At 36.6% G+C, this 27,652-nt stretch overlaps 1 protein-coding gene across 1 annotated transcript in view; it reads left to right on the top strand.

Annotated features, from left to right (window-relative positions):
* Window positions 1-27,652, top strand: part of LOC150096684 (tetratricopeptide repeat protein 39B-like) — a 300,955-nt gene that overhangs the window by 241,113 nt on the left and 32,190 nt on the right. The window contains exon 15 of the mRNA XM_090408472.1: window positions 5,903-6,020. Coding sequence (XP_090264598.1) covers window positions 5,903-6,020 — 118 coding nt within the window. The remainder of the gene's footprint in view (window positions 1-5,902; window positions 6,021-27,652) is intronic.

Below are 27,652 nucleotides of genomic sequence, written 5' to 3'. Positions count from 1 at the left end.
GCCTTATTCACAAATGTCCCACTCAAAGAATTCTTAGAGCTAATCCAAGCTAAATTTCCTCCCGATATCACAGCTCTATTTCAGTTCACAATGAACTCAAACTATTTCGTTTGGCAGGAAAAATTCTACAAACAAATAGAGGGGACAGCCATGGGTTCACCACTTTCCCCATCCTTGGCCAACTTCTTTATGGAGATTTTTGAAGCCTTAAAAACTCTGCCCCACAAAAACTTACCATTTGGCTTCGCTATGTTGATGATGTGTTCGCTGTTTGGCCACATGCTCCGATGCACTCCTCTCTTCCTAACACACTTAAACAACCAACACCCCAGAATCAAATTCGCCCTGGAAAAGGAAAAAAACAACTGCCTCCCTTTCTTATACACACTAGTCACCCGCTAGCATGATGGAACTTTGGTTTTCTCAGTCTATAGAAAACCAACCCATACAGGCAGATACATTCACCAACAGTCCCACTACCCCTCCTTGCAACAATATGGAGTCATTAAGACACTACACAACAGGGCTAAATTTATCTGTTCAAACAACAATGCCCTAACCACAGAACTAAACCACATTCTCAACACTTTCTCAGCCAATTGCTACCCCCCCCCCCCCCAAAAAAAATCCCAAAAATATTGAACCCAGTAACCCCCCAACAAGGATTACTCTAAATCCATCACCATACCCTATATCCGAGGCACCTCGGAAAAAATTACAAAAATCCTAAAAAAACATGACTTAACTTCTTGTTACAGACCATATAAAAAATTGGCATCTCTTATCCGCTCTACTAAAGACCAACCTCTCCCCCCCCCCCCAGACCTACCTGGTGTATTGTATACCAGGTCCCTTTCAGCTGTAAACTGTCCTACTTTTGGCCAAACAGGCAAGACAGCAAATATCAGAATTTCAGGACTACATCTGGTTCCACCAATACAGCCACTCTGGTCTTGCTGACCATGTGCTGGATACCTGCCATAGAATACAGTGGAAGAAAGTCACGATAATAAATACGTAGTAAATACAAATATGAAAGGGTTTTCATGGAATCAGCTTCAGCCCTAAGAAACAATCCAAACCTCAACAAATTTGACTGCATGAGACTGCCTCAAATTTGGGAAATCTACATCAGAAGACCTTCAGCCCAATCGCCCAAGAATATCAACATTGCCCGCTAGGGGGCACCATCAGTAATTTAGGTGAAATAATAGCTTCCTGCTTCTTTCTCACTTATTGTTTGTTGTGCCTGCGTGCATGTGTCTTGTTCTTAAGTTCCGTGAAGATGGCAACGTGAAGTTGCTGAAATATTGAAGTATATTAAAATTTATTTTAATGTATATCCTAGTTTACGTTGTAATTTCCTTAAATTATTTAGTAAAAAAGACAGTTTTTTATACCAATCCAATACATAGGTCTCAAGACCTATAACACGGCAGTGCTGTGTTTTTAAGCAAGTGATCATTCGGTGTGAAGAAATCTATTTGTGTTACTTGAGGAATTGGAGATTATATTCATTGGGCAAAAAGTATGGGAAAGATTGTTCCAAAGAACAGAGGTATATGGAATGAAGGAAGAGAATGAGAAGTTGTTTCAGTGAGCCTGAACAATATATGGATGTTGACCAATGCCTATGTTTGTTCATAATTAGAGGGAAGTGGAGGAATAGTGGTGCCAGTTCACTGGAACAGCATCCATGGAAATACCCATAGAAAAGACATAATATATCTCTTCTGAATACAATCTTTCCTTCTTTCTTTTCTTCTTGCTCCTTCCCCCCCAATGCTTTTAGAGTTTTTGAGGGATAGGGTTGAATCTTTCCTATTTTGCTATTTCATTTCACCTTATGCTGTGGGAGTCTGCTGCTTCACCTAGTTGGTAGAAGCCCCAACCCACCTGGCCATCGTGGGATGAATTGGGGAACAAAACTTCCCAGATATGTGCAAAGGGCGTCTGCAATCTTATTACTTTTTTCTTGCAGTGACTTCACTCCAGAATGTTAATATGGTTGTGCCTTATAATACATCTCGTGCTGCATCGGTTGTCGCACAGAATAAACAGAGCTGTGTTCAGGGCTTAGACAGAGAGTGCTGTTTGAGAAGTACATCAGTCTCCAACAAAAGTCAGTAATATTGTGAATGAGGAACATAGAAGGGATAGGATTAATCTTAGAAGGGAATTTTACATAAGCATAAGCACATGAAATGTTCGGGTCTACAGATTGATACTCTTGAGATTATCTGTAAAGAGATGGAGAGGTATAAAATTGATATCCTAGGAATTAGAGTCCAGATGGAATGAAGAAGGTCACATCAAAGACAGGATGGTAAACTAGTTGTTTATTCAGGAGGTGACTCAAAGCATCATGGGGTAGCCGTGATACTGAATACAGTTCAGGCAAGAACCCTGCTTATTATAACCCCATTAATAACAGGATACTATGTATTAGACTTAAGGCTCATCCTAATAATTTATTAATCGTTGTAGTTTTTGCACCCCACTCAGGTAAGCCTGATGAAGAGAGTGAGGAATTCTATGAAAACTTACAGACTGTTTTGGACTGCCTACCAACGAGAAACATACTTTACTTTTTAGGGGACTTGAATGCAAAAGTAAGGATTATGCTTAGAATGAAGGGCAAGAGTTTAACATCTCTGGAAGTAGTATAAGAATATGATAAAAAGCAGATTAGGTGTTGATTTTTTTACTTAGAGTGGTGGTGGCGAGTAGAATGCATTGTCAAAGTTTATGGTGATATGAAAAGTGGATGAATTTAAGTATAACATGACACTTTGTGTCATTGTATTTTAAATTGAGATGAGTCTATTCTTGTAGAAAGGCTTATACGCTGGTTAAACATGATAAAATACTTAAGGAATTGAAAGCGTACACTAGAAATATAAATTAAATCAACTTTAATATATACTTTCCGATATTTTGGCAACGTCACATAGCCATCTTCATGGGAACTTAAGATAAAGACGCATGCATGCAAGTACTACATAACAGCAAATGAGAAACGAAGCGAGCAAGCTATCATTTTACTAAAGTCCCGATGGTGCCCCGTGGTGGCTATATTAGGTGTTCTTGGCCTTTGGGCTGAAGTTCTTCTGATATATGTTTCCCAAATTTGGGGAAGTCTCATGCATCCAAATTTGTTGAGGTTTAGCATGTTCCTAAGGGGTGAGGATGATTCCATGAATAGTCTTTCATATTTGAACTTGCTGCAGTGTATTACTGTGGCTTTCTTCCACCTTATTCTGTCGCGAGTATCCAGAGCATGGTCTGCAAGCTCAGAGTGGCTGTACTGGTGAAATCGGATGTAGTCCTTGTGTTCTGAGATTCTGATATTTGCTGTCCTGCCTGTTTGGCCAAAGTAGGACAATTTACAGCTGCAAGGGACCTGGTATACACCATGTAGGTCTAGGGGAAGTGGTTGGTCTTTAGTGGAGCAGATAAGGGATGCCAATTTTCTATATGGTCTGTAACAAGAGGTCAAGTCATGTTTTTTTAGGATTGTGTTGATTTTTTCTGAGGTACATTGGATGTAGGGAATGGTGATGGATTTAGAGTAATCTCTTTTGTGAAGGGGGAGGTGGGGTTGTGGCTAACTGGTATTAGTATTTTTTGGATTTTTTTTTTTTTGGGGGGGGGGGGGGTAGCCATAGACCGAGAAAGTGTTAAAGATGTGATTCAGTTTCAGTGGTTATGGCTTGGTCATTTGAACAGATTAGTTTTGCACTGTTGAATAGTGTCTTAATAACACCATATTATTGTGAGGAGGGGGGGGGGGATTGTTGGTGAATATATATGCCTGTATGGGTGGGGTTTTCTATAAACTGAGAAAACCAAAGTTCCATCAAGTTGGTGGGTGACTAGTGTGTCTAGGAAGGGGAGGCTATTGTTTTTCTCTTTTTCCAGGGTGAACTTGATTCTAGGGTGTTCGTTGTTTAAGTGTGTTAAGAAGAAGAGGAGGAGTGTATCCGGGCCATGTGGCCAAATAGCGAACACATCATCAATGTAGCAACGCCATATGGGAGGGTTTTTTGTGGGGCAGAGTTTTTAAGGCTTTCTCTTCAAAAGTCTCCATAAAGAAGTTGGCCAAGGGTGGGGAAAGTGGTGAACCCATGGCTGTCCCCTCCATCTGTTTGTAGAATTTTTCCTGCCAAACGAAATAGCCTGAGTTCTTTGTGAACTGAAATAGGATGGCATTGATTTCCTCCACTTACAGACTAGCTAAATATTTAGCCAAAGCGCTCTCACACTATACTGGCAACACACCATCACACATAAAAAAACTCAGCCCACTTCAAAGCCAGTATAGAAAACCTTATACTCCAATATAATGGTCAGTTTCGACGTCTCCTCCTTATTCAGAAATGTCCCCCTCAAAGAAACCTTAGAGCGCCTAATCCAAGCTAAATTTCCTCCTGATATCTCAGCCCTATTTCAGTTCACAAAGAACTCAGGCTATTTCTTTGGCAGGAAAAATTCTACAAACAGATGGAGGGGACAGCCATGGGTTCACCACTTTCCCCACCCTTGGCCAACTTCTTTGTGGAGACTTTTGAAGAGAAAGCCTTAAAAACTCTGCCCCACAAAAAACCTCCCATATGGCGTTGCTACATTGATGATGTGTTCGCTATTTGGCCACATGGCCCGGATACACTCCTCTTCTTCTTAACACACTTAAACAACGAACACCCTAGAATCAAGTTCACCCTGGAAAAAGAGAAAAACAATAGCCTCCCCTTCCTAGACACACTAGTCACCCACCGACCTGATGGAACCTTGGTTTTCTCAGTTTATAGAAAACCCACCCATTCAGGCACATATGTTCACCAACAATACCCCCCCCCCCCCCCATCCTCACAATAATATGGTGTTATTAAGACACTATTCAACAGTGCAAAACTAATCTGTTCAAATGACCAAGCCATAACCACTGAACTGAATCACATCTTTAACACTTTCTCAGTCTATGGCTACCCCCCCCCCCCCCCCCAAAAAAAAAAATCCAATAAATACTAATACCAGTTAGCCAGTTAGCCACAACCCACCTCCCCCCCCTTCACAAAAAAGATTACTCTAAATCCATCACCATTTCCTACATCCAATGTACCTCAGAAAAAATCAACACAATCCTAAAAAAACATGACTTGACCTCTTGTTACAGACCATATAGAAAATTGGCATCCCTTATCTGCTCCACTAAAGACCAACCACTTCCCCTAGACCTACATGGTGTATACCAGGTCCCTTGCAGCTGTAAATTGTCCTACTTTGGCCAAACAGGCAGGACAGCAAATATCAGAATCTCAGAACACAAGGACTACATCCGATTTCACCAGTACAGCCACTCTGAGCTTGCAGACCATGCTCTGGATACTCGCGACAGAATAAGGTGGAAGAAAGCCACAGTAATACACTGCAGCAAGTTCAAATATGAAAGACTATTCATGGAATCATCCTCACCCCTTAGGAACATGCTAAACCTCAACAAATTTGGATGCATGAGACTTCCCCAAATTTGGGAAACATATATCAGAAGAACTTCAGCCCAAAGGCTAAGAACACCTAATATAGCCCACCAGGGGGACACCATCAGGACTTTAGTAAAATGGTAGCTTGCTCGCTTCGTTTCTCATTTGCTGTTATGTAGTACTTGTGTGCACATGTCTTTATTTTAAGTTCCCATGAAGATGGCAACGTGATGTTGCTGAAATATCGGAAAGTATATATTAAAGTTGATTTAATTTATATTTCTAGTGTAAGCTGTCAATTCCTTAAGTATTTAGTTATTATGAGATGAGTCTGTTTTTTCCATGGAGGTCCAGTGCTAGTAGTAATAATTAATTTGTAAAATTTATAGTAACAAATTGCCAAATTTGTCTCATTATAGGAAATGAAGATAACCTTTTAGATGATTACTGCCTTGCAATGTTACTTCGTGGTATGTGTTTTAAATGTCTTGGTCGTCCTCTGCAGGCGGAGGAATGCTTTAAAGAAATTTTATCGCTGTAAGTGCATTTTTTCTTTCTTTTTATATTCCCCCCCCCCTGTTTTTCTTTGATAATTTTAATTTAGTTTAGTTCTTTATATGGATCTATTCTGCAACATTTGTCTGTTATGAATTTGAGATGTTATATATAATAATGGAACACTTTTATTCTGTTGGAAACAGAAAATACCGAACATATAAAAATGTTGCCACATAGGCTTACTCAATGAGGCTTTTCCTCCTTCCTGTGAGACTTTACCTTCTTCCTATCCTTTGCAAAAAATAACTTACACAAATCAGTTTCATGATTGAAAAAAGTATTGCATGTTTTTGAATAAAACCAGAAATACTAAAGTAAATTGTATAAATACAGATATTAGAACATACTTACCTGCAGTTAGTGTTCTTTGTATCTATCATAATTCTGGACACACTTTTTCTAGTGTTGAACCTGGACTTTGAAAAATGCACAGTCATGTCATCATTTCTTTTGAATCTGCCTTTAATATTGTTTTAAAATTCCTCATCACTGATGCTTGTGTGCAGTCACTTAATCAAACCGAGATAGCAGAGAAAGAATAAAAAAACAGGAACTCCTGATTCCCCTCCCCCCATGTCTGATTCTCACTTTCCTGCAGTGAATCCTGTTACTACGTGCTCATTTGAATGTTGAACAAGTTGCCAACCTAGGATTTTGTATTGTATAAATAGGGTGTTGCCTGATTATACTATGTCCTTTCTCTGTTTTCATCTGCAACAAGGTAAACAGCAAAAAAGCTACTGGAAAAATCCTAACTATATCTGAATTGAAGATAGCCACTATCTGAAAAAGAAGCAATAACAGAGAAGAAAATGAGCTAGTAAAGGAAATACACCTGTACCCTTGTTAACATAATTGGTGTAAGTGAGACTAAAGTTACCAAAAGCATGTAATGCTTAATCACTATATTAGTGTGGCTGTTTGTTGCAAATTTTGCTACATTTTTATTCCGTTTGATACAAGAATCCTTTAGTAGTTGTTATTGGAGTTTAGTTTTTTTGTTGTTTATAATGTGTTTTACTCCTGGTTTAATCTTACCGAGAGGGCGAAGTCAGAGTCGGATGCATTCAGAGGTAGCAGAGAAGAAAAAGATAAGCTTTCTTTATTTTTATTAGAGTTTTCTACTTTAAATAACATGACATAAAGTAATTTGCATTGGTGAAATTCTACTTAAAAACAAACTTTTTAGTATAGTTGTAGTAGTTTTTAGTACTTGATTCTTAGTGCACTATTTGAATGATGGCGGCCTCAGTCTATTAATGGCTTATCACCAAGTCTTCCCTCATTTAAGGACTACATTTTGCAAAGCATACTATGGGATTTTGTGGTATGCGGCGCTTGTGGCTTATATGCATCCCATCATCATCATCATCAAATTCCTGCCATGTACCCACAAGGGGTGTACAGGATATGATAGTACTACTTGAAAAAAAATTACATCATTACTAACTTCCTATCTACGATTTTCCTCCAAATCAGTCTGTTACTTGTCAAGACTCCAACAATATCAGATCTTATATTTCTATCGTCTAAGGCACTTTGTACCGTATCAATCCACCTATATCTTGGTCTTCCTCTGGGTCGTTTTGCTGCCAACCTGGCAGAGAACACTTGTTTTGCTAATCTTTCCTCGCCTATTCTGTTTAAGTGACCATACCACCTGAGATTAGCTCTGCTAACGCATTCTTGGATGCTGACAATGTCAAGTTCTTTCCTAATATCCTCGTTTTTAATATGATATTGCCATTAATGTCATCTGTTCACGCCTATAATCTTTCTCAGGACTCTCATATCTGTGGTCTCTAGTCTTTGGTCAAGTGTTTTACTTCTGACCCAGCTCTCAGATCCATAAGTTAAAACTGGTTTGAACACTGTCTTGTATACAGCTAATTTAGTGTTCCGACTAATTCCTCTCTTATTCCATATGAATTTATTCAGTTGACTTCCTACAATACCAGCTTTGTTGATTCTGTTGTCTATTTCCATATTTAATTTACCATCTTCAGTAAAAATCTTGCCTAAGTAGCTGAAATGTTTTACTTGTTTTCCACAGGTTCTCCATTCACAACACAGTTGACATTTTCTATGATTCTGCCTATTTTCATTGTCTTTGTCTTTTTATTGCTGACCTTCATACCATACCATACCAATTACAACAGCTACTCAATTTAGTCAGAGAATCTTGCAGACTTGTAGCGGATTTATTTAGAAGTATAACATCATCTGCATAAAGCAAAGAGCTGACATTAACATCTCCAATTTTGATATCATGTTTAATACCACTTTCCTTCATAATGTGATCCATATAGATAATGAATAACAGAGGGGATAATGTACATCCTTGTCTCACACCAGATTTAACATTAAACCACCTTCCTGTACTTCCTTCAGCTGACTTACAACTCAAATAAAGACTAAGTATTGCTTGATATAATGCCCCATTGACACCATATAACTGTAGCGTATTGAATAGCTTCTCTCTTGGCACCTTGTCATATGCCTTTTCCAAATCGACAAAACTTAAATACAGATCTTTGTTATATTCCCATGCTTCCTCGATTATTTGTCGTAAAGTGAAGATCTGATCCTGACAGCCTCTATTTGGCCTGAATCCAGCTTGTTCTTCACCAAGCTTTTCTTCCACAATTCTTCTCAACCGTTTCTCAAGAATACTTGCATAGATCTTGCCAGGAACACTCAGTAGGGAAATACCTCTGTAATTCTCACATTCAGTTTTATTTCCCTTTTTATATATGGGCACTATTAGAGCTCTACTCCATTCATCGGGAATTCGTCCCTCTGTCCAGGCTTTCTGAACTATGCAGTGCAGCCACTGTAAGACTCTTATACCACCATACTTCAGCATTTCTGGTCGAATATCATCTACTCCTGCTGCTTTTCCACATTTCAAGCCTTTGATGTCTTTTTTTTCTACTTCAAGTATGGATATGTATTCCTGACTGCATGCCTGGTCAGTGTTTTTTACCACTGTGCTATCATCACTGCTCGTTTCATTTAGCAGTTTTTCAAAGTAATTACTCCATACTTCAAGGATATCTTTTTCTCCTGTTTTCATGTCACCTTTATCATCTCTAACTCCTTTTACAGCACTCTTTCCTGCATTTCTAAGCTTCTTCAACAACCTCCAGAATATCTTGCCACCTTCTTGATATTTATTTTCTATGTTCTTGCTAAAGTCCTCCATGACTTTTGTTTAGCTAGTTTTACACAGTGTTTAGCATTCTTGCATTTGTCTTGCATTTGTTGATAGAGGGTGAGGATAATCTGTATTCTCTAAGAGCACAAGCTGACTTATTTGACAGGAACTTTTGATATGCTTTCTTATTTTCCTTCACTGTCTCTTTAACTTCCTGTGTCCACCAGGGAGTTCTGATTTTTTTATCCTTGCAGACAACCTCACCACATGCCTCTCTGACAGAATCAATCAGTGTTTTCTTCAGAGTTTGCCACTGAATCTCCAAGGTTTGATTCCTGTTCTCAAACTCTTTCATTTTTTTTCTTCAATAATCTTTGTGTATTTTAGTCTGCAGTTCACATCTGAGAGCTGCTCAACTTTTATTCGCTTTAAAACTTTCTTACATGTTATTCTTTTCAATATGAAATTCAATTTTATCCTGCTCAAGACTAAATAGTGATCACTTCCAATTTCAAATCCTCTGTACACTCTGGTGTCCTGCACAGAGAAAACATCACTATCAACAGGGAGAAAACATCACTATCAACAATAACATAATCAATGAGACTTTTCTTATTCCTAGCCTCTTCTCTCCATGTGAATTTGTGCACATTTTTATGTTGGAACATGGTGTTAGTAATAACCACTCCATGTCCTGAGCAGATACCCAACAGATATTTGCCATTATTATTAGTTTTGCTCTTTTCTCTAAATTTTCCCAAAATATTTTTGTATGTCTCACAATCATTTCGTACTCTGCTATTTAGATCCCCAACAAGGACCAACTTTTCCTTTTTCATTGTGTCAGTTGCTTTTTCTAAAACCTCAAAAAATTCCTCTACTTCTACCTTAGTAGAACCTTCTGTGGGACCATACGCACAAATAAGTCTCATTGTCCAGTTCCCCATTTTGATATTTACCTACATCATTCTACTTGAGACTGACTGCCCAAGAAGATTAGCCTCGTATTTTGTGTTGAATACTATGGCTACTCCTTCTTTTCCTTGATTGTCATTGCCTGAATATAACATTTTGTATTTATTGCTCAGAAAGATTTCACCAGTTTTGGTCTTTTTTGTTTCAGTCACCCCTATTATGTCGATCTGGTACTTATCTAATTCCTCGGCTAGCTCCATTTCTTTGCCTTTCAGGCTTCTTATGTTGATAGTACCGATCTTTAACTCTGGTGATGTTGAGTTGGGGTTTGTTTTCAGATTTGTTCCAGTAGCTGACTTTTCGCTGTTCGCCCTGGTTACCTGGAAAAAACAACATGGGCCTTGTTTAAATAGGCAACGCTCCAGCCAGCATGAAATTTTGTCATGTTGTACCATCATTTTTTTATTTTGGTTTAACCAATAAGAATACAATTTGGTCGGCTAAATCCGAAATTGCCAGCCCATCCTCGTTCGTTCAGTATCCAAGTAGATACCCAACAGGGTGCACCACGAGAAGGTGAGGATTGGACATTAGGTCAGAAGCCCTGGTCGGTTCTCCACATTCCTTTAAAAGCTATGTGGTGGTCTTCTCTCAGTTATACAGCTTTAACCCTTATGCATCCCAGCAGTTGGATATGTTTGCAGGTGAGAGATTAATGAGTGCATATATGTGGAATATGTAGGAAATGGGAAGAACTTTGCAAGTTGGAGATTAGTATGACAGTCCTCAGCAGTGTTGCATCAGAGGCAGGAAAATACAAACCTAGAGAGAGAGACAAGTAGTGTTGATAGAGGTTGAGGATAATGGACGGAATGTAAATGAAAAAATAAAAGTGAAGAGTATGAAAGTCTGAATCATTCTGAAGTTTTCAGAGATGGCCTTAGATGGAAGGATGACTGGCAAGCAAGAGTGGGTAGCTTGCAGAGAGAGAGAATAGATGACTGAAAGAAGAGATTAAGTGAATGGAAGTAATGAATGTAAAGTGAATTAGAGCAGGGGAGAGAGAGAGAATTATGGGTATGATAGAAGAGGAGACAATAGAAACAGCAGAAAAGAGGGAATGAGAAAAATCTGAGAGTGCTGGAACCAGGGATAGAGAGAGAGATGCCAGGACAGCAGGTAAGTATGGGAACAAAGAAAGTGTTAGAGAAGAGAGAATGAAGGGATGCAGGTGAGCAAGGAAGGAACAGAGTGGTAAGAGTTGTGAAGTATGGAGATTCAATGATCCATGGTGTTCAAGACAGAATGCCTGAGGAGTGTTTGCCTGGAGGAATGATAGAAAGTGTGGCTATGGCAATTAATTGGGGTTGAAAGGGTGGATGTGGGCACAAATGACTTGAGAGGCAGTGTGAATCAGGTGGCAAGAGATCTGAGGTTCATGCTTGAGGTTGTATAGAAGAAGACTCAGAGATGAAAGAAAGTGTGTGTGTGTGTGTGTATTGCCCAGGTTTGATATGATAATGAACAGTTGAGGAGAATAGCATTAATAATGAATGGTATGATAGGAAGAATGGAGCACATGGATGCTTGAAAGGCATTTGAGGACAGAAAGCAACTGTATGCAAGAGACCATTTGCATTTGAATGAGGAAGGACATAGGCATCTGGAGAGATTTCTATTCTCTGAACGAGTCAGTGTGTCAATGCAGGGAAACTGGAATTATCGGGGCAAATGGTAACAGGGGTGGCTTCTTGTGAGAATGCTTGGAGAAGGGGGAATACATCGTGTAATACTGAATCCAGTGGAGTCTGGATGGAGGGGATAGGTATAGAAACAGTGATATTTTTATTCTTTATACTAATGTCAAGAGTATCTGGAATAAAGGAGATGAATTGGTGGTGCTGATAGCATCAGCCCGTCCAAAGATTATTGAGATTTCAGATGTGGTTGATGGAAAATAATATACTAACAGGAATAGAAGTAGCAGGTTATAGCATTTTTTGACAGGAAGGTGAAAACGCAGTGATGGAGTACTGCTTATGATAAGTGATGACTTATGTCCTATCAGGGTGGAGGATTTGGAGGGCAGTGGTGCCAATGGTTTTGAAAGCATATGGTGTGAGGTAGGCAAGACAGGATATTTAGTGGGTTGTTGCTACAAGCCAGGGAGCATAGAAGGTGAGGAGCAGGATATGTTTAGGCAGTTGAGCTTGGAGTGCAAGAAGAATGATTGTTATGGGAGATTTTAACTACAGCAGTATAAATTGGGAGGAGGAAACTGCTTGTAGTAATAAGGGAATGGAATTTCTAGAATTCTTGAGGGCAAATGTCTTAGGCAACATGTAGTAGAAGGAACATGAGGTTCAAGAGTTTTGGATTTGTTCATAGCATCAGAAGAGCTGTTTATAACTGAGATGGCATCTCTTTCCCCAGTTGGAGAGAGTGACCATATGATTTTGACTTGAAACATGAATAGACATGTGAGGGTATTAAAGAGAAAGGAATGTATGTGGAATTATTAGAAGCGATATAAGGAGAGGGGTGGTGGTGAGCAGATGCATGAAGAATATAAGACTCAGGCCAGGAGAGTGACTAGTATGATAAGGAAGACAAAATGGAATATGAGAAGAGATTGGTCCTGAGATCCAAAGAAATCCTAAGGAATTTTTTAGCTATGTGGCCAATAGGAGGAGAAATGATTGTGAAAGAATGATGTTGTTGGATAAAAATTGGAATTTTTGATGATGCAAAGGACATAGTGGAGTTGTTCATTGAACACTTTATTGGGGTATTTCATCCTGGAATGGTAGGAATAGTGGGACTGGATGGAATTTTGCTACACCTTGACTTGGCTTTTCAAGGAATGGAAGGTGGATAAGATAGTGCCATTACATAATGGTGGTAGCAGACTGGTATTGTCAAATTATAGACCAGTTTGTGTTTCATCAGTAGTTAAGATCTTGGAGAAATTAGTGAGGGAACATATACAGCATTGGGCAGATAAGGGTAATGTTATCTGTGAGAGTCCACATGGATTTGTTAAGGTGCAGCACTCTTACTTTAGTAATATGATTGCCTTTTATAATAAAGTGACAAGAGCAGTTGATGAGGGGAATAGGCATATTCTGCCATTTTTTTTTTATTTTACAAAGACATTTGACAAAGTACCATATGATAAGGTGATATTTAAGTTGCAGCACATGGGTTTAGATGTCAGTTTAGTGAACTGGATTCAGGATTGGCTATCTGATAGGTATCAGACAATTGTGTAGGGGGGGATATCAATGAGACAGAAGGTTACAAGCGAGGTCCCACAGTACACAGTACTCGGACCTGTATTGTTTAACCTTTATATCAATGACATTGTCAGTGGATTGCAGAGAGATATTCATTTGTTTACAGATGATGTGAAGTTGGTAAGGGTTATTAGTAATAGTGCAGATATGGTAGCCCTGCAAGAGGATTTGAATAACTGTAAAGTTGGGCAAATAAATGGGGGTGTCAGTTTAATGCAGTTTGTAAAGTCTTGAAGTTTGGCATACATTGATAGGAGGCTACATACTCCATTGGAGGAACTGTACTGGAGGAAGTAGAGGATTTGGGGGGTGATGATTGATAGAAACCTGAAATTCAGGGAACATATTGCAAAGATAGTGAAGGTAACTCAGAGGATTGTTGCAATACTGAGAAGGACACTGACCTGCAGAGATAAGGGTTGTAATTTCATTGTATAAAGCCACTATCAGACCACACTTGGACTATTGTTCTCAAATTTGGTCCCCAGGATTTGAAGGGGAAAAATTAACTGGAAAGGGTGCAGAGGCAGATAACAAAGATGGTATCAGGACTGTACAATATTAGTTATGAAGACAGCCTGAGGGAATGTAGACTGCAGAGTTTGGTAGATAGAAGAAGGAGAGGTGATATGATTGAGACTTTTAAACTGTTGAGAGGTAGTTACAGGGTTAACACTGGGGAGTTGTTTCGCTTGGTTGAACAGTTGGAAGGAGTGAGAACATTGGCCATCCCTGGAAGTTATGAAAGGAAGCTTTGAGCAAGAGGGTGAGGAGTGGTTTCTTTGCATGAAGGGTGGTTGAACCATAGAATGCATTGCATTCTATGGTTCAACCAAGTAAAGAGGTAAAATAAAGAATTGTCAAGCTTTATGCAAAATCTGTATTTCCATACCTGGTGATGTATCTAGAGACTTTGAGACTGAAATATATGAAAATGTCCTATGATATAAAAAAGAAAGTGTCTGATTATTTATGAAGGGAACAATGGCTGTGGTTTTCCTGTATACATTGAGTTTATTTTTGAAGATTGACCTGTAGTAAAATAAGAATAGAAATTATTAATTACGTAAACAATAATGTTTAGCACCAGTTTAAAATTAATTGCAAATTCATTGAATTGATTGATGATACAAATTGCAAATAAACTAGCAATGCAGTGATGTAATAAATTTGAAAATATAGCTGTAATAAATATAAGTAAAAAGATAGGTCAGTGATTAATCATAATAGCATAAGTGCAATTCTATACTCCTAGACAAGATGGAGGAACTACTGATTGAAATGATTGCCTTTGTTTTCTTTTGATATTATTGTATATATTGTGATTATACAGTGGTATAATCACAAAATAGAAATATTAGTAGATATTGATATATATGTATATATACTTCACTGGCATTGATAATATTTTAAAAAACAAATAAATTATTATTAAGAGAGGCCTTCAGGGAGCCAAGGACTCATTGATAAAGGCCACATATCACTCATTCTTTTCTTGTATTCATTCACACCACCTGCACTCACCACTTCCAAACACAATCCATTCCAATCTATGAGAGAAAAATCTAGCTTTCAGCCCCCCCCCCCTTCTTGACTGCATTTCTCAGCTTCTTTAGATACCCTCTTGTCCTCATCCCATTTTCCATAAAATGAGAAATTCCATCTACTATACTCAATGACCTTTTCAGAAGTTTTTAGGTCTCTATCATAACACCCCTCTTCCTCCTATTTGCTGGTATTTACAGTCCATAAATTCTCAATCTGTCTTCATAATCTGCATCCATAGTCAATATTTCATTTTTCACATATTATTTTGCACCCCCCGCAAGTGTATCAGCATCGCCACAGAAACTAGGATACCAGAAGATCTGGCCACAGTAATCCAGGTGAGATTGTATTAAAGGTTTGTAAAGAGGCAAATTACTTCCTTATCCATACATGTCAAGGTTTATTTCAGTATTGCAATTATCGTCTAAGTTATATTTGCAATCTTTGCTATATGTCCCTTGAACTTCAACATCCTACCTACTAAAACTCCAAGATACCTAGCCTGATCAGTTTCTTCTAGCATAATTCCACTAATGTCATTGGACATCTTGCCATACTTAAATCTTGCTGAATTTTCCCTCCCACCCTTCCCATACACCACTTCTTGATATCTGTTAGTCAGCCATCCTCTCATCTGCACTAATACTGTATAATCCAGTCTGATATGCTCCAATTTATATAATAGCTCTTTCATATTGTATATCAAAAGTCTTAGCAAAGTCCGAAAGTATCATGGTGTATCCATTCCCCTTGTCTCACTTATTGGTAACATTATTATAAAATTTGAGTAAGTTGCTCAGACATGACAATAAATCCATACTGTTTACTGCAAAATACAGATTCTTTGTTGGCTCATTTCTACATGGGCCAACAGAGCAACCAACTCTTACCAACTTTTCTAAAATCTTCACCACTACTCCAGAGATATCAATAGGTTGATAGTTAGATATATCAGACTTTGCACTACCCTTGTGCAATGAAAACTCCAAGATACCTAGCCTGATCAGTTTTTTCTAGCATAATTCCACTAATGTCATTGGACATCTCGCTATACTTAATCATATGTTAATCATTAAGAACTATATCATATGTTCTTTTCACTTCTGTGGAGTCTTCCCTGTTTAAGGCTCAAATTATACAGCTGGTCAAAGGCAGCCAGTTCACCTGTACACTCTTTTAGCATCCATGCAGATGTCCAATCCGCACTTACCTACACTGAATTCTTATTTTCCATTTTTGCAATTGCTATAGTACCTCTTCATACACCTGAGTTTTTTTATCCAGTGAAGAGATAGAGTTCAGCACCATATTGTATACACTGGGTTGATAACCTTCAGCAAAATTGGCACTCATTAGTTGAACACTCCCGTCTCCGGTTTCTTTTCCTACTCACACTTAGCTTGCTATACAATTCTTCTAACTCTTCTGGCCTACGTCTTATAATTTTTGTAGCTGACATCAGCCATATGAACACAGTACAGCAATCCCTTGATTAATGCATTTTCAATTAGTGCATCTTTTTTCTCTATGCCCAAATGCAATTAATTCGCCTCTGAAATTCGATTAGTGAGCCTATATACATCTTAAAAATAAATGTTACAGATTTAAAAAATTTTCTATCTATACATTTTTTTATGGTTGACTATTTTAAAAATTCACTCACCAGGATGAAATAATTTAGTTATCGATTTAAAACATTTTACAAAGTTATTTTTTAATGGCATACTACACTATTTCCATGTATACTATGTTTCATATTTACTGCCAAAATTTATGCAATAAAATCTGCTAATTACATAACATTTTGCTGATCGTATCTTGTGCGTCCTTTGCAATTTTTTTCCTTACTGTTTCATTTTAAAGTATTTTCCCAACTTTAATCATGAGTAAAAGAATTAGTGAGCAAAAAAAAGTGGAAGTGTGAAAAAGATTTAAAAAGTAATCTCATTGGAAGAAAAACTTGAAATAATAAAGAAAAATGAACAAGACAAATCCACAGCAAAGATAGAGACAGGAAAAGAACACAAAATGGGCAAATCAACTATAAGAGCAATTTTAAGCAAATCTGCTGAATACAAAGAGAAAGGTAAGGCTGCTTCAAGTTTATCATGCATGTAGACCACTTGAACTCAAAAGTATTATAATGATTGAATTAGAGAGACTTCTTTCTACATGGATCGAAGATTGTAGCCAAAATGGATCCCACTAAGCACTAACCTTAATAAATTTTGTTTAATCCTTTATCCTAGTGTAAGCAAACAAAGTTTGCGCCTGAAAATATCTTCAGGACTGAGGTAAGGTAGTGCAACACCAGGCAATCCGAGCATTATGGGAGATACTGAAACAAGGAGTGATGAGATATTGTCACAAGGAGTGATGAGAGATTTGTCCTGAAGATATTTTCAGGTGCAAACTTTGTTTGCTTACACTTGGATAAAGGATTAAACTAAATTTATTATAGTCTAACCAAGTGAAAAATAAACTTCCAAGCACTGACCTTGTTAAATCAAAAGCATTAAGTGTCTTTGCAACCTTGAAAGGGCTATCAAAGATGGAAAAGAAGAAGAATTCCATGATAGTGCTGGGTGGTTTGAGCATTTCAAAAAGAAAAATAGCCTACATAATGTTCGAATCACAGGCGAAACCACAAGTGAGATAAGGAGGTGGCTGCAAATTATCCAGAGATTTTGAAGAAAATTGTGGATGAAGGAGGCTATTGTGACTAACAAATATTTAATGTTGGTGAAACTGGCTTTTTTGGAAGCGAATGCCTTCCAAGACTTTTCTGGCCAAATCGGAGAAATCTCAACCTGGTTATAATGTCGCAAAGTCGAACGAAATTACTGCTAGCAATATGCGAGCCATTTGGAAGCACATTCTTCCACATTGTGCAAATGATTTTAAAGGCTTTTCAAATGAAATGGATAATGTTGTTGAGGAAGTTGCCAACATCTAGCATGAACTAGGTTTTGATAATGTCCAAGAGGTTAATTAAATCTCATTCTGAGGAATTTGAGTGATTCCGATCTACTAAATTTAGATGGACATCAGGAAGATATTGAAAAATATGGAGAAAATTTAACCACTGACAGCCAAAAGAGATTTCACAGAATCAATTTGAAAATATTTTTCGTACACTCAAAGTTTTTAAACAGCAATGCATAGAGGCTGACCCTGATAAAGAGAGAAGTAGTAAAATTTGCAGAAGAGTAGAAAAGGCAATAGGGCTATACCGTCAGTTTGTTTGAAAAAAAAAAAAGAAATAAAATGCCTGCCAAACTACATTAGCTCAATTCTTTGTTAAGAAGTAGAATAATAAATTTATATTCTGAATATGTTTTGTCTTTCAGCTTTATGGTTTTCCTTTAACTAGGCCCTGAGACATACCCTAATTCTTTTATTAAAAAAAAAAAAAAAAAAAAAAAAAAATGAAGGTCAAAAAAGAAATTTGAGGAACAAATTATACCTTTTCCCATTGGTTAATATATTTGATTAGTCCATTTTTGATTAATACACCCATTTTAAAGAATGCATTAGACTCATTAATTGAGGAATTGCTGTATTCCTTCTTACATCATCTTTTTCTTATGAATCTCTGGTTTAACCCTCAAACCAGCCAGGATGTATATATACACCCAGCTAAATCTGGATATGATTCAGTACACCTGTTGAAAGCATATGGATAAGAAGTGAAATTTGGTTGTTCTGTCCTTTAGAAGGTGTGATAATCCTTCATGCTATAGAGAACACTTAACCAGATTATCTTGCAAAGCTGAGTCTCAGTTCTCTCTAACAAGGAATGTAGTTCCTTGTTTTATGCTGGGCAACTGGACTCTTAGTTATATTAGAGAGACTAAAAATATACAAATTATTTTTATTTTCTCTTTTTATTGTACAGTTTTCAATTCCACGACAAAATATAAATCTTTGCATACTTTCTTACTTGAATATTGCATTACCTTGGAGAACCATTGTTTAATGTTTTTGTGCTAATTTCGTCTAATTGCTTACTTGACAGAACATTTTCTTTGTTTTCAAAGAAGTTAATTCATGATAATTATTTGAAATATTATTTTAAAAAAAAAAAAAAAACGGCTGCCGACGTTCTAGATTATGTTATCTTTGTTCAAAATCATTCGAAGAATAATTCAGACTTCCTGAAGGAAATCTGTGAATTATTCTTCAACGACTTTGTTTTATAGAGAATAATATGCAATTCTTTAATCATATCACTAATTTTTTTTCAAAATATCATAATCTACTGTTCTTTGCACTTTCACCTTGTTGGTTTCCCTGTATAATTGGTCTTTACAAAATGAAATAACTGGTTATTATTTAAATTGATGGGGTGCTTAAGGGTCAAAGCTATATAACTGAGAGGAGACCTCCACATAACCTTCAAAGGAATGTGGAGAACCGACCAGGGCTTCTGACCTAATGTCCAATCATCACCTTCTCGTGGTGCACCCTGTTAAGTATAAACGGACGGGGATGGGCTGGCAATTTGGGATTTAGCTGAACAAATTGTATTCTTATTGGCTTAAACTTATATACAAAATGATGGTACAACATGACAAAATTTCATGCCCGCTGGGGCGTCGCCCGGTTAAACAATGCCCCCATTGTTTTCGCCAGGGAACCAGGGTGAACAGCAAAAAGTGAGCTACTTGAACAAATCTGAAAGCACACCCCAACTCAATATCACCAGAGTTAAAGATCGGTACTATCAACATAAGAAGCCTTAATGCCAAAGAAATGGAGCTGGCTGAGGAATTGAATAAGTACCAGATCGAAATAATAGGGGTGACTGAAACAAAAAAAGGCAAAAACTGGTGAGATCTTTAAATGACAATCAAGGAAAAGATGGAGTAGCTATAGTATTCAACACTAAATACAAGGCTAATCTTCTTGAATGGCAGGCAGTCTCAAATAGAGTGATGTGGGCAAATATGAGAATGGGGAACTGGACAATGAGACTTATTTGTGCCTATGGTCCTGCAGAAGGTTCTACTAAGGAAGAAGTGCAGGAATTTTTTTGAGGCTTTAGAGAAAGCAACTGACACAATGAAAAAGGAAAAGTTGGTCCTTGTTGGGGATTTAAACAGCAGAGTAGGAAATGATTGTCAGACATACAAAAATATTTTGGGAAAATTTAGAAAAACGAGCAAAGCTAATAATAATAGCAAATACCTGTTGGATTTCTGCTCAGGACATGCACTGGTTATTACTAACACCATGTTCCAATATAAAAATGTACACAAATTCACATGGAGAGAAGAGGCAAGGAATAAGAAAATCTTATTTGACTATGTTATTGTTGAGAGTGATATTTTCCCACTGGTGCAGGATACCAGAGTGTACAGAGTATTTGAAATTGGAAGTGATTACCATTTAGTCTTGAGCAGGATAAAATTGAATTTCATATTGAAAAGAAGAACATATAAGAAAGTTTTAAAGCGAATAGAAGTTGAGCAGCTCTCAGATGTGATCTGTAGACTAAAATATACAACCATTATTGAAGAAAAAATGAAAGAGTTTGAGAACAGGAATCAAACCTTGGAGATTCTGTGGCAAGCCCTGAAGAAAACACTGATTGATTCAGCCAGAGAGGTATGTGGTGAGGTTGTCTGCAAGGATAGAAAAATCAAAACTCCATGGTTGGTACAGGAAGTTAAAGAGGCAGTGAAGGAAAAGAAGAAAGCATATCAAAAGTTCCTGCAAATAAGTCATCTTGTTCTCTTAGAGAATACAGAAACAAATGTAAGAAAGCTAAACACTGTGTAAAACTAGCTAAACAAAATTCATGCGAAGACTTTGGTAAGAACATAGAAAATAAATATGAAGAAGGTGGAGGTTGTTGAAGAAGTTCAGAAATGGAGGAAGGAGTGCTCTAAAAGGAATTAGAGATGATAAAGGTGATATATGAAGACTGGAGATAAAGATATCCTTGAAATATGGAGTAATTACTTCGAAAATTTACTAAATGAAACTATCACTGATGACAGCACTTCGATAAAAAAAATAACACTGACCAGGCATGCAATCAGGAATACATATCCATACTTGAAGTAGAAAAAAGCTATCAAAAGTCTGAAATGTGGAAAGGGAGCTGGGGTAGATGATATTCGACCAGAAATGCTCAAGTATGGAGATATAAAACTCTTACAGTGGCCACACTGCATAGTTCAGAAGGCCTTGACAAAGGAATGAATTCCAGATGATTGGAGTAGAGCTCTCATAATACCTATATGTAAAAAGGGAAATAAAACTGAATGTGAGAATTACAGAGGTATTTCATTACTGAGTGTTCCTGGTAAGATATAATTAAGTATTCCTGAGAAACGGTTGAGAATTATTGTGGAAGAGAAGCTTGGCTGTCAGGATCAGATTTTCACTTTATGACAGATAGTTGAGAAATCATGGGAATATAACAAAGATCTGTATTTAAGTTTTGTCGATCTGGAAAAGGCATATGACATGGTTCCAAGAGAGAAGCTATTCAAAAAGCTACAGTTATATGGTATTATTGGAGCATTATATCAAGCAATACTTAGTCTTTATTTCAGTTGTAAATCAGCAGTTAGAAATGAAGGAAGTACAGGAAGGTGGTTTAATGTTAAATCTGGTGTCAGACAAGGATGTACATTATCCCCCTCTGTTATTCATTATCTATATGGATCTCATTATGAAGGAAAGTAGTATTAAACTTGATATCAGAATTGGAGGTGTTAATCTCAGCTCTTTTCTTTATGCAGATGATGTTATATTTCTAAATAAATCTACTACAAGTCTGCAAGATTCCTTGACTAAATTGAATAACTATTGTAATATATTGAAAGTTTATTTTTCACTTGGTTAGAGTATAATAAATTTAGTTTAATCCTTTATCTAAGTGTGAGCAAACAAAGTTTGCACCTGAAAGTATCTTCAGGACTGGGTTAAGGTGGTACAACACCAGGGCAACTCGTTGCAAAGGTGGAGTAAGCTACCAGCACTCCTATCTCAGTATCTCCTATAATGCAAAACACATCTCCTTGCGGATATGTCTAATGTTATGCATTAAGGGAAGGGCCACTACCCAGACTAGTTTCGACCTTTATTGAGGTCTCTTCAGTGGGAGCCAGGCCCAAGTGGAGATATCAGGCAGAAGCATTAGCAGGTCATTGTAGCTTCTGCCTGATATCTCCACTTGGGCCTGGCTCCCACTGAAGAGACCTCAATAAAGGTCGAAACTAGTCTGGGTGGTGGCCCTTCCCTTAATGCATAACATTAGACATATCCCCAAGGAGATGTGTTTTGCATTATAGGAGATACTGAGATAGGAATGCTGGTAGCTTACTCCACCTTTGCAACGAGTTGCCCTGGTGTTGTACCACCTTAACCCAGTCCTGAAGATACTTTCAGGTGCAAACTTTGTTTGCTCACACTTGGATAAAGGATTGAACTAAATTTATTATACTCTAACCAAGTGAAAAATAAACTTTCAACGTCTTTCTCTAAATCCAGAGTAAATTATTAAAAAAAGTGTGGCACACCAATTGGCAATTCCTATAGGTAGAGATGACCTGCTAATGCTTCTGCCTGATATCTCCACTTGGGCCTGGCTCCCACTGAAGAGACCTCAATAAAGGTCGAAACTAGTCTGGGTAGTGGCCCTTCCCTTAATGCATAACATTAGACATATCCGCAAGGAGATGTGTTTTGCATTATAGGAGATACTGAGATAGGAGTGCTGGTAGCTTACTCCACCTTTGCAACGAGTTGCCCTGGTGTTGTACCACCTTAACCCAGTCCTGAAGATACTTTCAGGCACAAACTTTGTTTGCTCACACTTGGATAAAGGATTAACCTAAATTTATTATTGTAATATATATGGTATGTGAAGGTCAGCATTAAAAAGACAATGAATATAGGCAGAAACATTGAAAATATCAATTCCATTGTGAATGGGGAACCTATAGAAGAAGTAAAACATTTCAGCTACTTAGGCAAGATTTTTAGCGAAGATGGTAAATTAAATATGGAAATAGACAACAGAATCAACAAAGCTGGTATGGTAGGAAAGTCAACTGAATAAATTTATATGGAATAAGAGAGAAATTAGCCAGAACACTAAATTAGCTGTATACAAGACAATGTTCAAACCAGTGCTTTTTTTCTGGCAGTACGCAACGATACTCAGTACCGGCACCTTTTTTCTTAAGTTTTTAAAAATTTGCGATTTATTGCAAAATGTATTATAAATATTCCGTTAGATGGTACTGTGTTCACGAATTGAATTTTCAGTTTTGATTACTCATAAGTTGGTACCCTACTTTCCTGTTTCATAGGTGGGTATGCAACTAGAAACAGGAAGTTGTGTTCACTTCCGATTGCTTCCAATATCAGTTTATCAGTTCTATATTCACTCTGCAATAGGCAAGTTCATGTGAGTTTTGAATTAATCTAAGTTAAATCAGTGTTCAAAATGAGTACAATAAGTACATAGTTACTTTATGCCAATGAGTAAAAAAAGGAAGGCCGAATTATCAGAAATTGTTGAATCTCCTTGTGATCCTGTAAAACAGAAAACTAGCACTGAAATTACACTTGGTGAAGAGGATCACGAAACCAAGATCGAAGATCCACGTGGTCAACAGGAAGTAGATTCTGATAATGATTGGGCCAAATGTTTCGCACTCTTGCATATAAATGACTTCTGCTAGAGAAACGAGTAGCTCTGTGTCAAGAATAAAATGTTGGACTGTAAAGTGTGTCGTGATGTCAGAAGTCTTGTCGTCGATAAACACATGGGAATGAAAATTTCAGCGGAGTGGGCAAATGGTAAAACCAGTCATTTTGGAGAATCTCAAAAGTTGGAGAATCTCTTTTCTTCATTAAGAAAAAAGATTTACGATTTTAAAGAGAGTGCAGCGCACAAAGCGAAACGACGAGGGTGTATCGGAGGATATGTTAAAAGTGTGAAAGTTGCTGTAATAACATTTTCATGGTGAGTACCGTCACCTTTTTTTCCAGAAAAAAATCACTGGTTCAAACCAATTTTAACTTATGGATCTGAGAGCTAGGTTAGAAGTAAAACACTTGACCAAAGACTAGAGACCGCAGATATGAGAGTCCTGAGAAAGATTAGGGGAATGAACAGATGGCATCAATGGCAATATCATGTTAAAAACGAGGATATTAGGAAAGAATTTAACATTGTCATCATCCAGGAATGCGTCAGCAGAGCTAATCTCAGGTGATATGGTCACTTAAACAGAATGGGAGAGGAAACATTAGCAAAGCAAGTGTTCTCTTCCAGGTTGGCAGTAAAAAGACCTAGAGGAAGACCAAGATATAGGTGGATTGATACAGTAAAAAGTGCCTTAGAAGACAGAAATATAAGACCTGATAATATTAGAGTCTTTACAAGTAACAGACTGATTTGGAGGAAAATTATAGATAGGAAGTTAGTAATGGTGTAAAATTTTCATGTAGTACTATCATATCCTGTTCACCCATTGAGGGTATATATCAGGAATTTGATGTTGATGATTTAAATTGATATGTATATATTTTCCGCTAGTTTACATATTTTGCTCCAATTTTAAAGTAAGTGATACTTTTGTATATATTCTCTCATACAAAATATGTATATGTGCATGCATCAAATGTGAAATTTCATATTTTCACAATAGAATTGAATTTTATTTTGACTTTGATAGTTTTAACCCCCCCCCCCCTTCCACTGCAACACTACCACACACCCGAAAACTGTTATGAACTTTGTGAATCGTGGCAACGCCACGGTTTGCAAAGTTTCGACCGCATCGCAGTCAGGGTGCTCCGTCTCGTGGAGCACCACAGTACCTTAATTATATTCCAAATATAATTAAGGTACTGTGATTTCTGAATAGTAGGGTAAATGATTCTCTGAGATGTTTTATTTCTTAATTTTTGAAACATTCTGTGTACACAATCTCTCCTAACGTAACTGTTTTTCAAATATGCTTATTGTAAGATTGTTTTTTTTTTGTAAATAAGAATACAGTTTGCCAAAACTGTCTATTAAATTTTCATAGCAGTGTGTGCCACAGATTAGAAATTTTCAAAGTAGCATGAATAATATTTTTTTTATTACAAAACAAGTTTGATTTTAAAAATTTCTGCTACAATAAAGTTTGACAGATTTAGTAATATTATTGCCTTTTTTTTTATTCTCCTGTGGGAGAAAATTGGTAAAATGTCATTCGTATAATTATAGCAGATTTTCTATTGGCAAAAATGGTAAGATAAATAATTTGCCCTTTCATTTCAAAATACAAGGAAAGAACATTGTAAATTCACCCAATGATAAAGAAAATACTACATATTTTTCTTCTGTTATTATCTTGTTTTTTATTGTAGCAGAAAGAAGAAATTACTGCACATATGTCTTTTGTCAATACAAGAGTGCAAAAATTTGTAGTTTTGATTAATTATAGCTAATAGAGAATTCATGCCAGAAAAAATATTTATGTAATAGTTCTAACATCAGCAGATATTAACATTTTCTTCTAGTTTAGATACGTGACATTATTGAAGTAGTTAAACTTTTGCTACTATTTTACACTGAACTGCATGAGCATGTTCCAGAGGTGATTTATGTTTGTAACAATTGCCTGCAGATTGAATAGGTCTATAACCCCCCCCCCACACCAACCCAAAAATTAAATGATTATGTAACACATATGCACCTTTTCTCTTAAAAAATTCAAATCTTTTTTCAAGATAATTGTATCAAATAATTTTTCAATAATAAAAGTGAAACTGATTATTTTAATAAAGAAATCATTTTTGGCATAAATACTACATCAGCCTGTAAAAGAAATGTCATTTTTTCTGTTATGATGCCTACAAATCAACAACCAAAAACCAATCAAGACATTCTTGCTTGAAGTAATTTAGTGTGACTTCTGGGGGAACTTTCTCTCTTATGTTTCTCAAAAGCAGTAAGAGTAATCTAAGGCTTTAGCCTTTCCTCCAGCTAAGAGGATTATTGTCAAGCATTTCTAAGACGTATTTTAGAAATAGCAACCAGCAACAGTAGAAGTAGTAATATTTAGATTTTTTTTTTTTTTTAAAAAAGGAAACAAAAGTAACATAACTGAACTTTCTTTTGTGTAGTATGCATAAGCAGTTTTACATATTGAAAATATAACATACTATTTCTAAATCTTAGAATAATTTCAGCAGACCATTGAACAGCTGATTTCAGATGCAAAGAAATAGTACAGAATTAGAAGCTTTGAATATGTAACAATATTATTGCTTTATTTCTTTTGTCAAAATGGTAAACTGAAATAAGAGATTTTGAATACTGTTTGAAAGCTTTCAAACCAGTATAAATTTAAAGTAGTCATGTAACTGAGTTCCAGGAGAGGAGGGGAGGGGAGGGGGGAGTTGCAGTAAAAAATCTTAAAAATGAGCATAACTTTTGAATCATTCCATACAGGGATATCCTTCCTATTATATTTTCAACGTATCTACAGTGGTTAAGCACTGGATATTATAGTAATGTTCATCCTAAAAAAAATCTGTTGCAGTTTTTAGCAAAAGAAGGCGAAGTGTCTCTGGTAAAATACTATTGGATATGAATTTTTGATACTAAAAAAAGACACAATCAGAAACTGAGTAATGCAGTTTATAATCATTTGTTGTTCATAAAAAAAATAAAAAAATCGTTCCTAAAATTGAAATGTGATGATCCATATAAAGGTATTTTGCAAAGAAAGAAAGCAAAATGTCATATTTATTTCACTAAATGTTATTTAAAAATATAAATATTTGACAAAATATTTTAAATGCAAACAAACATTTGAAAATTTGCAAAAAAAATCTATATTGTCAGTAAAGTGAAGGAAATTTACTATACTAAAATATATTCATTGCAAAAGCTGATCTGTGGTCATTTCAGGATTGATTATTTATTTTGGCAGATGTGAAACTCGTTTTTATTTTTGGGAAGAGACACAATAAATAAATTATGCAGCAAAAAAAAAAAAAAAAAAGAAAAAAAAAAGATCAAATATCCTACTACAGTAAAGGAAATTCCAAGTAACACAGTACATGTAAAGACAAGTGATACAAAAGTTGCTCCACCACAGTCAATCCGCTAATGGCTCTAAAATCGCCATTAAGGGATTAACTGCAGAGGAGGGTAAATACTTGATAAAAGGTAGAATGCTGATGATCCATGAAAAATGCTGGGGTGGTCTGGCTATTTCATCCACCTCGGCCAGTAGGAAGGTTAATAAGATTGCACAGAAATTTCATTCCTACGATATCTTCAAATTCTAGAGATGCTTTCTGATATTGCATCTTCTTAGTATTTTTGAAATGCCATGCATTATTGATATCATTTCATTCTAGCAACTGATACCATGGAGCAGAACCCAATATACTTCTCAGTTTATCATAATTCTATGCTTTATAGTTCAGCACGTAACCTTTTCTGAATGGAGCATCACTAAATGTAGCCATTTCTCAAGTCAGTACTGCATAATCATTGTCTAGTATTTAGGCTTATGCTGGTTTAAAATCATTATTAGGTTTAATTGAATGAATACAGTACAGAGGAACAATAAAATGCAAGTTTATTAGATCCTGTATTTCTTCTGTCGCAGAGACATTGTAAAAGTAAAAGCACTCAAAACTGTAAGTGGAAAAAAATTAGA

This window comes from Typopeltis vanoorti, chromosome 18, assembly GCF_054136105.1.
Source record: "Typopeltis vanoorti isolate ZY-2024b chromosome 18, IOZ_Tvanoo_1.0, whole genome shotgun sequence".
In the NCBI taxonomy this organism is placed as follows: Eukaryota; Metazoa; Arthropoda; class Arachnida; order Uropygi; family Thelyphonidae; genus Typopeltis; species Typopeltis vanoorti.
Note: the sequence above shows the minus strand (reverse complement) of the source record. Positions and strands in the feature narration are given on the sequence as shown.